At 45.8% G+C, this 17,204-nt stretch overlaps 1 protein-coding gene across 1 annotated transcript in view; it reads left to right on the forward strand.

The window, feature by feature from the left end:
* The window catches only part of SRPK3 (SRSF protein kinase 3), a 43,035-nt gene that overhangs the window by 9,094 nt on the left and 16,737 nt on the right, over positions 1–17,204 (forward strand). Inside the window, 4 exon segments of the mRNA XM_048490364.1 lie at positions 1,676–1,763; positions 3,560–3,666; positions 5,637–5,802; positions 12,778–12,803. Coding sequence (XP_048346321.1) covers positions 1,676–1,763; positions 3,560–3,666; positions 5,637–5,802; positions 12,778–12,803 — 387 coding nt within the window.

The raw sequence follows: 17,204 nt of genomic DNA on the forward strand, positions 1-17,204 counted from the left end.
GTCCAACTCCCTGCCCTTCAATCCTACCCTGAACCTCTTCACAGCCTTCTCACTCATCAGCATCCAGTGGCAGAACACTTCCTTTCTGCATCCTGAAAATACAATGGCTGCTTCCAAATGACGTATTTTGGAGCCCACCAGGTGAAAGAGAGCAATTTCATGCCAACATTCAAAGTGCACGGACAGGTCTACTGAATGCTGAATGTCACCCCAAAATTCATAGAGAGGCTGTGATGAAGTATGCTGAATGTCACCCCGAGGCTAACAGACAGGCTGTGAAAAAGTATTGCTCGACCAACCCTCACATTAACGAGACCACTACAGCCAAACACAATCAAAACAGATTGCAAAACAGATTGCAAACATTAACGAGACCACTACAGCCAAACACAATCAAAACAGATTGCAAAACAGATTGCAAACACAATCAAAACAGATTGCAAACATAGCAAAGCACGGGCATCCTGCTAGTGTGTGTGTATATTTATAAACTGTATATGTCTATACATACATATGCATATACACACACATATATATAAACTATGTATATACATACATACACGCACACGCACACATATAAACTGTATGTATGTGTGTGTATATATATATATACACATAAACTATACATATATATATAAACTATGTGTGTGTGTGTGTGTGTGTGTGTGTGTGTGTGTGTGTGTGTGTATAAACTGTATGTGTATATATATGTATGTATATACATACACACACACATACATATACATCCCTTGCTTCCTCTCATTTTGTGCTGGACTCTGCCTCCTGCGGCAGCCATTTTGTGATTGGGGCCACTGCCCTGTGTCTGAATTTCAAAGGCTCCTGCAGGTTCGAAAAGGCTGTGGGCCCCTGTCCTGTCTATTGTGCTAGTTGTCTACGAGCAGTGATCTGGGCAGCACTGTGAAGCATAATCTTCCTCCTCCAATCAACAGGATCAACAGTTTACTGAATGCACACTTTGTCTTTTACTAGGCCGAAGTCAGCTGGAACACTTTCGTGCAAGAATAGTGGTAGAATTTCAATTTGATATGTCTTGGATTGGGTTCCTGAGAAATAGCTGGTTTTTGAGAAGGGTACAAATCTGATTCGCCTTCCTCCCCCCCTCCCCCCCCCCCCGAAACTTTATTTCAGTTCAACAAGTAACAACATTTCAAAAGACAAATATCCGTGGAACCAAACAATTACGTTTCCTTTCAGTATCCAACCCATATTAATTGTTTATCTTATAAAAATAAACACAAGACTTCGACTGTTATTGTTGAAGAACACAAAATAAATAATCTAGTTCTCTTGACCAATTCTTCAAACCATCCTTTATAATTATAGTTGTCAACTATCTATCATCTGTCCAAATGGAAGATACGGAGTATTCCTGGCTACAATAGTTGTCTCAGCGCCTCCCTTAAATGTCGTAATCGTAATAGTCATGATTCCTGCACATTCGCATTGAGCCCCTGTAACGGAAGTTCCCGTCTCATTCCGGAAGGGGCTTACCAACCAGTTCTCTTCCCACAAATGCAATTTCTCCTGACCTCTTATGCCTTAAGGTTGACAACTGGGGAAAGCAGTTTTGGTCTAGGCGCATGCAGCTGTTGACTCCTGGACCGTAAGCCTTGATTTCTTTATTTCTGTAGATGTTCTTCTTTCCACCCTCCAGGTGCGGGATTCAGATCCCAGTGATGCCAAGCGTGAGAACATTGTCCAGCTACTTGATGACTTCAAGATCTCGGGGATAAATGGTGTCCGTATCCTTCCCCAGGCGACCCCACAAAACCACAGCTCCCTCTGTTCACATGATACTGGAATCACTGAAAGGACCTAACTCAGATGGCCAAGAGCTGATGTGGACCAGGGGTTCCGAACGTGGTATTCGTGGGCGCTAATGTGTCCAGCGACACCTTTCCTGGTACCCTGTTGGCAGGCTAGGGCTTTTGTTCACCAGGGTTTCTGACACTGCGTGAGTTAAAGATTATTCTGTTAGACCCGGAATCCCCAACATTTCTAAGCCTCTGTAGATATACCTTTGGAGTTCTGGCACAGGGGTGGTAGACACGATCACAAAATGGCTGCTCCAGGAGGTAGAGCCACATACACAGAACAAGGCCAAGAGCAGGGGAAAGGAGGGGTGATTTTAAAATACATTGAGAATGGGGGGCAAGAGAGAAGACAGCATTATGGTGGCAGCTAACATTGATACATATTTAAATCTGCAGATTTTCATTGCCTTATCGGAAGCTCTGATAGATAAGAGCCCCACCTACTTTCTAAAAACACTTCGTGGACACCCAAAAAAGTGTCAGCAGGTGCCATAGCGCCCAAAGGCACCATGTTGGGGACGATCGTGTTAAAGCACATCTTCTACTTGAAATGTTGAGGGTGTATTATTGGAGTTATATGTGACATTACTCTGTGACATTTTGTGGCTGGCTCCATTTCCTGTAGCAGTCACTTCGTGATTGTGCCCACTGCCCTGTGTCAGAATTCCAAAGGTGCCCATAGGCTCAAAAAGGGTGGAGACCCCTAATGTAAATACATTGCTTGTGGGGGTGGGGTGGGTGGGGGGTTCCTTCCATCCTAGGTTCCTACTGCTTTAAACTGCAGGTGAGGAACATGCGCACACATAGAAAACTAGCAACTCAGAGAGAACTCTGGTATCTTTCTCCCTGGTATCCAGTTCTCTCTATACAGGGGTGGCTTTTATCCAGTTTTGCATTCCACCTGTGACTTTCTAAACTGGTACAGAATGGAGCTGCTTTTACTAAGTGACCTAACCTAAATAGATTGGAAAGGTTTTCTGGGGATTGTGGAATAAAAGGCCTGTTCGTAATTTCAGGAGTTTACTCCTCTGGCTTCTCTGCCTGTTGTAGAAGAATTTCAAGTGCCCTAGCCATCTTCTGCAATATGCTTCTGCTGGGAGCAAAGTGCTCTGTTTACTGTAAATGTGCAGTGTCACAGGCATCTATTGGCTAGTATCCACAACAGGTCGAATCATTAGCCTCGCATGAATCTGGCCTACCAAACATGCCATGCCTTTTCCTAGTCCAGTAGCACCTTATAGACCAACACAATTTCCAGAGCCCTTATCTGTCAAAGGGAATTTTGACTCTTGAAAGCTTATACTTTGAAAGCCTTGTTGTTAGCCTCCAAAGTGCTAATGGACTCGAATGCTCTTCTACTGCAGACCAGCCTGGGGATCCACCTGAAGCTATCTCCGTTGCCTTCTGGAGAACTTTTGTGTGCTTTTGGAGGTCCAGGTCCAACTCCCCACTCATGCCACAGGAGGTGTGACCTTCAGCCATTCAAGTAGGGACTGAGGGGGAAAGAAGTGGAATGGGCCTCTTAACTTACTGGGAAAAGGTACCAGTGGGCTACTAGTCTTCAGGAGCAAGTCTGCTATATCTGTGACCATCTTCACTTCGTAGCCCCAAGGCCAAGAATCCTCGTGAAAGCTCGGGAATTAAATTGGGCTGGTGGTGTTGGGTAGGAGAACATGCCTTTGGATTTTGGGGCCCGGCTTCTCCTTGACTAATCTCCCGGCCAGATGTCTGCATGGTCCTTGAGGTTTTAGGGCACCAACTTCTGAAATGGATCATCAAATCCAATTACCAAGGGCTTCCTATCCCCTGTGTAAAGAGTATCCTACACCAGGTAAAGGTGGATGTCACCGTAATGTTGTGTGGGGTGTGTGTGTGTGTGCTGGGGGGTGGGGATTTACTGCCATTCTGTGCTTGGGCCTGAGTAAATTAAGAATCAGAATAAATATCTGGAGTAACAACAGTTAAATGTTAACTTGCTGGGAGAAAGTATAGGTGCTTACTGGGTAAAAGGTACCTTCTGAGTCTATGAGATCTGTTCCTTGCCTTTCTTCATTGCGTCTGCTTTAAATGCCAGTCAAAGATTCTAGATCACGAGTTTGGAATCGGGCACCGGGTTCTTTGTGAAAATGTAGAAGCAAGTTCATCAGTATCTTCTGAGGTCTTAAAAGCTTTCCGCAAGACATTACTGAAGGGGCAACAGCCGGCTTGAGCAGATGGAGTCTGGCTCTAACCTCCCCAGGAGATCTGGGGACCTTCAGTTCGACAGGTGAATTAGTTAATGTCAGAACCTACTAGTTCTGAAAACAACCAGATCAGTAAGTGTGTTTAAGCCTCCAGCTTTCAGAAGCTGCTTTTCCCTTTCACCTCTCTACCCCCACCCCTTTCTAGTTTCGCTTTTCCTTCTTGCTCTATTTTTAAAAAAATTCTTGGTTTCTTTTTAGTATTTTTTTTACTGGATCTGCAGCATGAAGTCGTATTATAGCAGATCCATTTAATGTTTATATCCATATTTCTTATTTTCTAAATTCTTTTTTTCATTTTTGTATTTTTTTGTTGAAATTTTAAAAAAAATTTTTTTAAAGCATCTTAATTCCCTGAGGCTGGTAAGAATGGTCTTCCCCAGGGGCAGGAAGAGAAAACCCAACAGGAATCTTTCCGTCAGTCTGAAAGTTGTATGGGAGGATTCGGAGTCCTTCCCATCCTCTTTCTGGCAGATAGTAGGGAAAACACCCACATTCCTGCCTTCAGGATGCAGCCCTCAGTGAAAGAGATCCCTGCTCTGACCGCAGCCATACTGAGCTGTTTTTCTCCCTCTGTCCCTGGGAGGCCCAAGAAGACCTCCCTGTAGCCCTCCAGACACAGGCTGGGCGATAACGGCAAGGAGGGCTGTGCTTGTGTGCGCGCACACGTCTGTGGACTGAATAACTTTTAATAGAGCAGCAAATTGTGAGAGGTTATATTTTGTTGTTGGGTATTTTTGCTGCCAGGGGCTTTCCTCAGGCCTGAAAGTGCATTGAACTGGAGCACCCAGGCCCTGAGAAAAGCCACCGATAGCATGTGGAAAAGAAATAATGTGGCTGCTGGTGGTTGTCCCTTCTGAGTGACATCTGGGGGTAGGGAGAATCAGAAGAGAGAGGGGCCACCTGTTAGGGCCAGCTTGGGACTGGGATTGGCCATTCTTGACCTTCCCACATTTTTGACTGGATGCGGGAGTCAGAGTGTGGCAAGAACACTGGAAGTTTCCAGCAACCATGTGAGGGGGTATTATTGACCTCCCTGTTTCAGTGGCAGATGAGAATGTGGATTTGAAACCGCCACACAAGACCAGTTTTGAACCTTGCTGAAGTAGAGCTCTGTCTCTTGGCTGCTGTCCTCCATCAGCCATTTCTTTAGAGCACTAGGACAATATCCTTTCATGTACACCAAAACTGGCCTGGCCAGAGGCATTGTCTTTCCTGCCAATGCTGGTCCTACTTTCTCACAGGCTTGTTCTTTTCTGTGCCTGAGGAGAACTCTTGAGGCTTTGAGTGTCCACGGCCACAGCTGTCAAGGGTAGATCTCTGGCCCTGCTTGCCCTTGGCCCCTGGACCATGTCCATCAGCCCTCCAGGGAAACTGCTTGGCCGCTGCGTGAAACAGGACATAGTATGAGATGGATGGCTGTTCTGATCCATCAGTGCTGTTCCGGCATTCCTGCTTCCACCTTTTATGAAGTGCCTGATACCACCGCTCGTTATTTCATGCGGATGTTAGAGAGCCCTGTGTGGTTTTCCTTGCCTTGAGTCTGCTTCTCTCTCTCCAGGTACTGCAGGGCCTTGACTACCTCCACACCAAGTGCAAAATAATCCACACAGACATAAAGCCAGAGAATATCCTGCTGTGTGTGGACGAGGGTTACGTGCGGCGCCTGGCAGCTGAGGCAACTCTCTGGCAGCAAGCTGGGGGCCCTCCTCCCTCTGGCTCAGCTGGTAAATGATTGCATCCCCCTTGGTGCTCTTGAATCTTTGTTGGCCATCCCTGTCAACACTGGATGGAGAAGGCCAGGAGATAGGGTAGGGGCTAGGACTAGCCAGCACCTTGGTCAGGTCGACTTAAGGAGAGTTAGCAAAGGGGACTGCAAGTTGCAGCTTGCACAGCCATATAATACGAATCTGCATGATGGGCGGGGGCGTGCAGAAGGTCCCAGGTTCAGTCCCCACCATCTCCAGTTAAAAAGAACCACGCAATGTGGGTGATGTGAAAAGACCTCTACCTGAAACCCTGGAGAGCAGCTGCCAGTCTTAAGTTGACAATTGATGGAACAATGGTTTAATTTAGTATCGGGCAGCTTCATGTGTATTGTCGAAGGCTTTCATGGCTGGATTCAACTGGTTCTGGTGGGTTTTCCGGGCTGTGTGGCCATGGTCTGGTGGATCTTGTTCCTAACGTTTCGCCTTCATCTGTGGCCGGCATCTTCAGAGGTGTATCACAGAGGGAAGTCTGTTACACACTGTGTCCAGTTACATACTGTTACACACTGGACACTGTGTATAACAGACTTTCCTCTGTGATACCCCTCTGAAGATGCCAGCCACAGATGCAAGCGAAACGTTAGGAACAATCACAGCCACAAAGCCCGGAAAACCCACCACAACCAGCTTCATGTGTATTTGGGGGCTGTGGCTCAGTGACAGAGCATCTGCTTGCCATACAGAAGGTCCCAGGTTCAATCCCTGGCATCTCTTGTTCAAAGGTTTGGGCAGTAGCTGGTGGCCAAGACCCTGGAGAGCTGCTGCCAGTCTGAGCTGGCAATACTAGCATTGATTATCTGATTTAGGATAAGTGTTTAATATGAGGTACCCAGTGAATTCTCAGAAGACACTGGTGAAAAGGAGGAAAGGGTGGCAGAGGAAGGGGTCGGATGTTTTGGGAAAGATGTAATGGCCTGTTTTCCTGCTAGCTGTCTTCAGTGGGCGCAGGGGGTAGCCCGCTGCCACCAGATGATGCTTCAGACCTGCTGGGAAGAAGAAACAAAGAGTTGAAACCTCCTGTTTGAAAATACTAAAACCCAGTGTTGGTCAGATATCTCCAGCAGCAGACATAGCACACAGGTGCTTTAAATGTCAGAGACTTCCCAGTCAAAGCTGACATCAGGCAACACCGTAGGGCAGTGGTGGCAAACCTTTGGCACTCCAGATGTTATGGACCACAATTCCCATCGCCTCTGCCAGCATAGCCAATTGGCCATGCTGGCAGGGGCTGATGGGAATTGTAGTCCATAATATCTGGAGTTCCAAAGGTTTTCCACCACAGCCGTAGGGTTTCCAAGGCAAGAGACAAACAGAGATGGTTTGTCATTGCCTCACTCTGCAAAGCAATCCTGGACTGCCTTGGTCCACTTATTAACCAAAACCGACCCTCGTTATCTTGTGAGATGTGACAAGATTGGGCTCACTGGGACCATCTAGAGCTGTGGCAGCGAACCTTTGGCACTCCAGATGTTATGAACTACAATTCCCATCAGCCGCTTCCAGCATGGCCAATTGGCCATGCTGGCAGAGGCTGTTGGGAATTGTAGTCCATGACATCTGGAGTGCCAAAGGTTCGCCGCCACTGATCTAGAGCTATCTAGATAAGGGCAAAAGATGAACAGAGGTGGTTTGCCATTGCCTGCCTCTGGATAGCAACCCTGGCCTTCCTTGGTGGCCTCCCATCCAAGAAGAGTTAGTCCTTTTCTCTGCTTGTAAAGCGTCTCAAAGTAGCTTACCTTCCCCTTCTCACAACAGACGTCTCGTGAGGTGGGTATGACCAGCCCCAAGTTCACCTAGCAGGCTTCATGTGGAGAAGTGGGGAAACAATCTGGTTTACCAGATTAGAGTCCGCTACTCATGTGGAGGGGTGGAGAATCAACCCCAAGAACTAACCAGGGCTCACCCTTCTTAGCTTCCGAGATGAGATCCAACTAGTCCAGGTCAGGGGAGACTTCAGGTAGACTTTTGAGTTAATGGTGCTGTAGATCAATTTTAGGAGCCGCGTGGTTAAGTACTTGCACTGCCACTCACACGATCAGGAGTTCAAGCCCCCTGTGGGTCAGATATCCTGGCAGCTGGTTCATGGTCAACTCAGCCATCCATCCACTTCTTGGTCAGTAAATGAGTACCTAGCTCATAGCTAAGGGGTAAAGAATAGCCGGGGAAAGCAATGGCAAACTACCCCACAAAGAGGCTTGCCTATGAAATCACTGCTTGCAGTGGTGCCCCAGGGTCAGACACGGCTAAAGGGGAAACTTTACTTTTAAATCAATTTTAGTAGGTGAACAAGGTGGAAAGTCAGTAGGAGCTGAATTGGGTTGCATTTCATTGTGTTGTGTTGAGAACCCAGAAGCAAAATCTTTTCCCTGGTTCGTTTCCCTCTGATTGGTTTTCCCAGACACTGTGGTAAACAACACTGTAGAACAGTGGTGGCGAACCTATGGCACTCCAGATGTTCATGGACTACAATTCCCATCAGCCCCTGCCAGCATGGCCCTTTGACCGTGCTGGAAGGGACTGATGGGAATTGTAGTCCACAAACATCTGGAGTGCCATAGGTTTGCCACCACTGCCGTAGAAGGACCAGTTAGCAGGGGGGCCCTATCCACAGGTATAATGGCGCCACCCGTATGCCATGGAGGCCTGGTAGCTTTCTGTTTTGGAACTAGAAGTCCAGAGTTGTGTAAGATTCTAGTCACTTCCACCTCTGAGAGAGAAGGGAGGCGGGGGTTGGGGGGGTGGAGATCGTTCAAAGGAAGGATGCAAAGGGGATGCTGGCTCTCCCTTCCCTGTGAAGAAGAGAGAGGTGTTGCCTTTCCCAACCCTGAGAGAGGTATGTCAGCAACTTGTGGCGGGGGTACTTCCACTTTTGAGCTGGAGCAGGGTGTGCTTTGTGGTAGATATGCCACATTCCGGGCTGAGTTCCCCTTAGATTTGCCTCCTGAGAGTCAGCGTATTGTAGTGGCTAAGAGCACGGGACTGTAATCTGGAGAAACAGATTTGATTCCCCCACTCCTCCACATGAAACCTGCTAGGTGACCTTGGGCCAGTCATAGTTCTCTCAGAATTCTCTCAACCCCACCTGCCTCACAAAGTGTCAGTTGTGGGGGTGCATGGGGGAGGGAGGCAGTTGTAAACCACATAGAGACTCCTTAAAGATAGAGAAAAGTGGGGTATAAAAATAAACTTTTCTCCCCCTCCCCCAGAAAAAAACCACAACACATCAACTTTCCATGTGTAGATAGATTCTCTTAGAAATAATTCCTTCTGCATTTGGTAGCCTTGGGGTGAGACATAGAGCCAGGCGCAGGACTGAATCCTTCATACCACTAGCAGTTCTAGTTCCCACTACGGGAGATTTCACCAGGCATTGGCCATACACTTTCAAGTATATCTGAACGAGCTTTGGTTTTTTACAAATGTTTTTAAATTTGGTTATTTATAGTCCAGCTTTCTCATTGAGACTCTAGGATCACATGGGGCAAGTCAGTGCGATCACAAGGATCAGGCATCAAATAAGCAGTGTAATAGAACTAGTATTGCAGAAATCTGAGACAAAGTTAAAAAAAATGTTTTTGCCTGGCATGTTAAACAATGCAGAAATCACATAATAGGATAGTGTGTACAGCAATAGATAATACATATTACGCATAATGTATTTTATTCTATTTATGTTATTTGTAGTCCACCTGTCTCACAGAGAGTCAAGGCGGATTGAACATAGTGAGTCCGTACTATAAAAAAGTGGGAGGGGGGCAGGGGGAAGGACATTCAGTCACTACAAAAACAAAACGCTTTGCATCAACCGCTTATTATTGTAAGTATTCCAACAAACATTAAAGTGCAAACAGTGAAATAAAGTGCAAAAACCAACTGGGCGAAATTCCTATACAATTATATACAATATAGCACATAAATTACAATAGCAGCTCTTCAAACAGTCCTCTTAAAATATCAATCCGTGTACGTAATAGGACAAAGTCTCTTTCTTGAAGACTATCAACCGACTTCAACCTGCTGCTAATTTGTGTCTATCGGACTTGGCTCAGACCAGTCCGCATATCTACCAGACGTACAGCAAGTCAGTTTGACGGAATACAGGGAAAGCAGCACGTTGAAGTCGGTTGATAGTCTTCAAGAAAGACACATTAAACGGTATGGAGATTATATAATAGAATCCTACTTATAACTTCTACACCACAGCCCAAAGTCTCAATCCGTTGCCCAAGTAAATTTGTGAACCATTTTGTACAAGGCAACACCAGTAGTCCTTTCCCCTTCATTAAGGCATCTTCCAGAACCCCTCTGTTATAACATAGCCTTCTGCTTGCGTAAAAAAGCATAGTTTGCAGGGTGTCCGGAGAGTGGAAACCTTCCTGACCTCATCAGGTAGTCCGTTCCACAAAGCAGAGGCTAATGACTCTTAAGAAACAGGGGCCTCTTCCGCACATGCAGAATAATGCGCTTTCAGTCCACTTTCAGTGCTCTTGGGCTGATTCCCCACGGTCAATTAATCGCGTGATATTCATGCGAAATATCAAGGATTCAGGAAGAACTCGCCATTGCCTGATCGACGAACAAGGATTCATCCCGGTTCTGGCGCTCATTCTTCCCCTTATCCCGCTTCTTTGCCGAACCTGCTTGAAAGTACTACTTTTTCAAAAATGGAGGATCGGCGGTCTAATCTTGGTTCAAATTTCCCGCCGTGGAGCATGACACAAATGCTTTACAACCAATCAGTGCACATGGTGCTGTTCTCGCGAGAGCATGAGAGAACGATAACCAACCAGAAACTTGGGCGGGGGGAGACATGCTGAGAAAAAAAAAGGTCCCGCCCCAACACGGCGTGACAGCCAATCAGGAGAGACCTGCCAAGCCGATCGCGTGGTAGTGGGGATTGTTATATTTATTGAATCCGAGATAGTCCTAGATGTCTTCACTGGAAACATGCTGCAGTAGGGAGGTTGAAACCTTGATGAAAAGGTGCAGTTTCTTTTCAAACTTTGTTTGATCTAGATTGAATTTCCCAGTGGGGATTTGGCTTTTGTAGCTGTGCGGAATAGCAAAATCCACTTACAAACCATTGTGAAGCTGGATTGAAAACACATTATTCTGCGTGTGTGGAAGGGGCCATGGTCTGTTTTGAAAAGAGAGTAGATATTCTCTGAACGCTGCCATGTAGAGCTGTAGAGTGCTCCGTCCCCCTGCTAGTGGATTTTGGAAAACAGCATTAATGAGCTAGATTTGCATCCAGTTGCAGTATTCGAGGCCAACAAGGTTTTCAGGGTGAAAGTTTTTGAAAGTCAAAGCTCCTTCTGTCAGACATTAAAAAACTTATAGCAAGCAAATTAATGTATTATTTGCAGTCATTAAATACAATAAATAAATAAAAATGCTGTAGCATAATACATAAAACCCCTCTACAAAAGATGAAAATACCACTACAAATCCTTAATAAATTTAAATATGGTAAGTAGTATCACAGCAGTGAGGATAATCTAATTTTACTCAATGATTACTTTAGCAGGGTATCTTCCAATTAATCCTAATCCTGGTTGCTAGCTAAGCATACTTGGCAGCATTGTAAGTTAGCTCCCAGTTCGTGTCTGGTAGTATTATTTTCAGTCTGTATTTCCTTTGATCAAGAGCATTGGTGACAGTAGGCCTTCCGTACGTGACTATAAATCTTGTGCACAAGTCGAACATATTCTGCTGTTTCTGTTCTCCGCCTTGACAGATGCACATCATAATACATCAACAATGCATAGAAGTACAACAAAATAAGCAATAATAATATCAATTGCACGGGCCCCACATGAGACAACAGTTCAATAAAGACTTAATCATTATACATCAGGTTAACAAATCAGTAACAGTTAATAGTTAATAACGAGAATTGACATAATATTTCATACAGCAACGACATAATAATAACATAGGACAAACATAATACCATAATATTCCAAATATTCCAAACAACATAACAATGATACAACAGCAATATTGAGATGATGTCCTAACAATGATTAACACAGTAACGTAATGCCACAATAAACATTGTTCCCTAAAAATAAAGCAAATCAACCAAAACTGACAAGCTCATCTCTAACCTGACATAATAAAAGCTGAGGGTGGAGCATTGTAGCATAGCAGCTCTTCTGTACTCAGAATTGGTGAGGCCAGAAAGGTAGGGCATGAGAATAAAGTTGTTAAGCAAGGATTTATTAAAGCAGGGATCTAATATCCTGTTACGGTCATGCTGCCTTTTGATCTCCATGACCCTTAATTTGACAAGTGCCTTAGCCTTTACATCCATAGCCAAGACTGTTTGATGAGAGAGACGATAATAAGCTAGCTTCTGTGTTAGTGCCTTACAACCTGGAAATCTGGTTGAGTCCCGTGGTGCTGCTAGACTTAAGCCTAGCTCTTCCGCTGCAGATTTAACACACTGCCCTCTGAAAATGGACAAGTGCCGCTTAGCTCAAGTCAGGGTCCTGGAGTCCAGCAAAGAGAAGTGGGACCACACCATGGTTGGAAGAGGGCGCACATGGTTCAAGAAGCCTTATGCCTGGTCACTGCCTCGAGAACTTCACAGGGGCCACCTTGCATCGCATGACAAGAGAAAAGTGGTTGAAAAATCATAAATAAAACAAATTGTTCTACCCCAAACAGTTGCAGTGGCACAACTCAGCGGCACTGGGGTCGAATTCTGGCTTCTTTCTCTGGCCAGTGAAATCCAAAAGTTGACTTTTGAGGTACATTGTCTATCCATACCCAGAGACCCAGACTTCTAGATTCTCCTCTTTATATGCCACAGATTGTACATGACTGCTGTTTGGATTCTTGGCTCTCTGATTCTGGGAATCATTTCTGTCTCTTTCTCTCTTCCCTCCACCTTCTCTCCTTGCTTCACCCGTGCACCTCTTCCCCCAGTCAGCTCTGCACCCCAGGAGATTGTGGTAAGTTCTTTTTAGGGTGGCGGGGGTTGGGGGAAGGGCGAAGTCTTTCATGACCTGTTTCTGAGCTTACCTCCCTCTCTGATGCTGGCTGATGCATCCCACTGGGATCCCCAGGTTGTGCCCAAGAGCTCTGCTGTGGGGAGTTACAGAATGTAACTGTCAATCAGGATCCTGAGGGCGTCATGGTGCCTGCCAAGTGTTTTCAGAAAGTGAGTGAAGTTCTCGCCCTGGACAGTTTCTGACTACTAGACACTGAGGATCTGACGGGCCGTGCAAATTAAAATAGCTTTGCGACCGCACTTGGAGTGCTGTGTTCAGTTCTGGTCGCCACATCTCAAAAGGGATATCGAAGTGATAGAAAAAGTGCAGAGAAGGGCAACGGGGATGATTGAGGGATTGGAGCACTTTCCTTATGAGGAGAGGCTGCAGCGTTTGGGACTCTTTAGTTTGGAGAGGAGACGTCTGAGGGAGGGATATGATTGAAGTCTATAAAATTATGCGTGGGGTAGAAAACGTTGACAGAAATTTTTCTCTCTTTCTCACAGTACTAAAACCAGGGGGCATCCATTGAAAATGCTGGGGGGAAGAATTAGGACTAATAAAAGGAAACATTTTTTCACGCAACGTGTGATTGGTGTTTGGAATATGCTGCCACAGGAGGTGGTGATGGCCACTAACCTGGATAGCTTTAAAAGGGGCTTGGACAGATTTAGGGAGGAGGATCTATGGCTACCAATCTTGACCCCTCTTGATCTGAGGTTGCAAATGCCTTAGCAAACCAGGGGCTTGGGAGCAGCAGCAGCAGAAGGCCCTTGCTTTCACATTCTGCCTGTGAGCTCCCAAAGGCACCTGGTGGGCCACTGCGAGTAGCAGAGTGCTGGACTAGATGGACTCTGGTCTGATCCAGCAGGGCTCTTCCTTATGTTCTTCTGTCTTAGCTCCCACCACAGCACTGATTTTATTCTGCCTCTCACCACTCTTTCCCGGTGTATTATTTACATTCCCTTTTTTCTTCCCCTGCACTTGGTCTTTCTCTTGGGAGGCCTATAAAATGTGCTGGGCCTCTTCTGGCAGCCACTTTGTGCCCACACCCACCACCCTGTGTACAAATTCCAGAGATGCCCACAGGCCCACAAAGATTGGGGAGCTCTGCTCTCAGTACCCCTCTGCAGCCTCTAAGAAGGCAAATAATGACCTGGGTTCCATTTTGGTCAGGGGGAAGGGGGTGAGGGCGGCAAGGCTGAAGTCATATCTCATGAGTGCTGCTGTAATCCCTCAGTGCAGCCTGTCATGGTCTCTCTGTGACTCCTGCCTCTTGGACAACAAATCCCCACTGCACGTACAGAGACACATCTAGCTCAGCGGTGAGGGACTCGTGGCTTGTTCTCTTTATCAATTGATACCAGTCATCATGTACCTTAACAGAAAGTTATTCTGGCCATGACTCATTGGTAGATAGATTTGACAACTCTGAGTTGGGAAATACCTAGAGATTTTGGGGGTGGAGCAGAGGCATAGCAGGGGGAAATGGTGCCCAGGGCAAAATAACGCCCCCCGAACCTTCCCCCCACGGTAGCTAGGCACCCCATGGTAGCTTTGCTCCCACCGCGCCCTGTGGTAGCTATGCCCCTTGGGTGGAGCCTGGGGAGGGATCTCATCAGGGTATAATGCTGTAGAGGACGCCCTGCCAAGTATCCATTTTCTTCAGGGGAACTGATTGCTGTGTAGACTGAAGGAAAGATGTAACGGTGAGAGATCTTCAGGTGCTATCTGGAAGTGGGCATCCCTAGCAGTTGATCATCTGTTCAGTGTGCGGAAGGTCCCAGGTTCAGTTCCGAATTTTTAAAAAGCTCCACAGGTCTGCAGATGCTGTGAAAGACTTCTGCCCGGGGTCTTGGAGAGCCCCTTGCCAGCCCAGGTCGACAGTACTGACCATCATGGGGCAACAGTCTGATCCAGTACGATGCTGCTTCATGTCTGTAGGTTCACAGGCTGTGAAATATTGGCTGAAAAAGGGCATTGAATCACCCTGAGGAAACAGTTCATGCACCTTGGAATGGATTTCAGCTAGTCTGACTTAGAAACTGTTAGCTTAAATAGCTCACGAAAACACAGTCTGGTATAGTAAAGGCACATAAATCAAAAGTCATATCAGGAAGTCTACACTATTGGCTACAAAGGAATAATTGTGACTTTGCAAAATATATGCTTGACATGTGCAGAAATTTAATACAAAGTGCAGCAAACCAAGCAAGAATAACAGCACATTTCAAGTATCCAGGCAGTGTAATCATATCCTCTAAAGACTTCAACAAGCCAGTGCATAGATTCCTCAAGAGTTCACATCCAATTAGGAAAAATATCTCACAATAAGACAGGTTTTCCAGTAATTCTTCCCTGTTGCCCAGGATGGAAGTTCCTACTTACTGAGCCAGAAGAATTGAAATGTTGTCTTGCTCAAATTAACTGCTGGAATCTGGCTTTACAAGCTGAAAATATTACAGTTAACAATAACACAGATATCAAAATGTAAAAAAAAAATTAAAAGGTTTGCATTTTGATATGTAAGTTGTATATTGTTATATGTTTGCTATATATTGTAAATTATTGTTCTCGTTTCATTGTTCTCTGTGCTTTTTGTACACGTTTAGCATGTATTTTGCAAGAATATAATTTTTTGTAGCTGAAGGTATAGTGTTTCAGCTTATATAATGTATTGTTGAAGGCTTTCACGGCCGGATTCAACTGGCTGTGGTGGCCGTGGTCTGGTGGATCTTGTTCCTAACGTTTTGCCTGTGAAACAGACTTTTCTCTGACTCATCTCTCTGAAGATGCCAGCCACAGATGCAGGCGGAACATTAGGAACAAGATCCACCAGACCACGGCCACACAGCTCGGAAAACCCACCACAACCAGCTTATATAGCTCAGCAACTTTTAAAAGCCAGGTTATCAGGATGTGTCATGCATCATACATGTGCACACACACATGCTCACTTAGCGAAGCTGCTGTAACAGTCTCTCTTTCTGCACACGCACATATTTCTGACTGATGGATGCTAGATTTGCCCGTTCAGTTCTGCATTCCAGTGGGCTGACCCTGTATTTCCAGACCTTTTCATCTCAGCCTTTCCAATTCTTCCTTACTCCAACCTTTGAAAACCCACCGGGGCCAGCTGAAAGCACCAACGGACTTCCCTTGGAAAGTTGGTTGGAAGCTCTGTGCTCTGTGATGTGCCCTTGTTTGAACAGTGAGCACACGTGTAACCTCCATGGGTTTTGTTTTTAGTATGTGCGTTCCCATTTGGGGGTTTGACCCAGTTCTGACTGTCGCCTGCCTTTCCTCACTTGTCCCAGATTGCATCTTCATTTGTACACAGGCACAATCTCACAATAGTACATAATGGTGCATACAGAAGGAGATAGGCACCCCTCATCTTTATTTTCACCGCTCCCTGTTTTTGGACGCGCACATAGTTTTACTTTTCCAAGTGTCCCAAAGTAGCACATGGTGTGTCACATCAGCATAGCGCAGCCCAAGAAGAGACTGGAACATTCTAAGAAGTGGTGGCAGCCCCATCAGCAATCCTCACATGCCCAGAGGAAATGCCTCTAGCAGTCAGAACGAATTTGAAACGAAATGACGCTGTTGCTCTGTGCAACTATTTTGAAGGATCAGCGTTTCCACATTTCTTGTTATGGGTTTTATCCAGTTCTGCCTGTTACGCTGCAGAGAGCCAGGTACATTGAAAGCAGATTCTCAGACTAGTGAGAAAATCTCACCAATTGGCCATTCTGGCAGGGGCTGATGGGAACTGTAGTCCATGAACATCTGGAGTGCCATAGGTTGGCCACCCCTGGCCCAGATGGTGCCACCAGTTCCCTTTTTCTTAGGGCACACTGATCAAAGGCAGCATGGGATGGTTTTTAGTTTCTGTTCTGGCGTAGAGTATCTTGCCTGCAATTGTACAGGGATAGGACGCCTAAATCCCAAATGCAATCTGTGCCGTCTCAGCTGGGCCAAATTCATTTTCATTCATTCCACCACAAAAGTAATGGTTCTTCATACACTGGATACAGAGTTGGTTTGTGGAACTCCCTGCCACCAGATGGCCCTGTCATGGCTCAAATGGATGAAAAGGTTCCTGCATAGAGGTCAGATCTGCGGCATCTGATTGGCCGCTATTGGAAAAGCCAAAAAAATACTGAGACAAAATGGAAGTAATAATGATGGTGCGTCAAAACACGATTGGCCTTTTGCTTCCCTGTTGATGGAGCGCTTTAACATGCTCCTGTGTCATTCTTTTTTTTGTGTATACTTATTAAAGGATGTCTGCTGAGTTTAAGCATCCTTTGTTTTGCAAACAGCCGATTCGTTCCTCGCCCATTTGCCTTTGTTTCC

Source organism: Sphaerodactylus townsendi, linkage group LG03, assembly GCF_021028975.2.
Source record: "Sphaerodactylus townsendi isolate TG3544 linkage group LG03, MPM_Stown_v2.3, whole genome shotgun sequence".
NCBI classification, from domain to species: domain Eukaryota; kingdom Metazoa; phylum Chordata; class Lepidosauria; order Squamata; family Sphaerodactylidae; genus Sphaerodactylus; species Sphaerodactylus townsendi.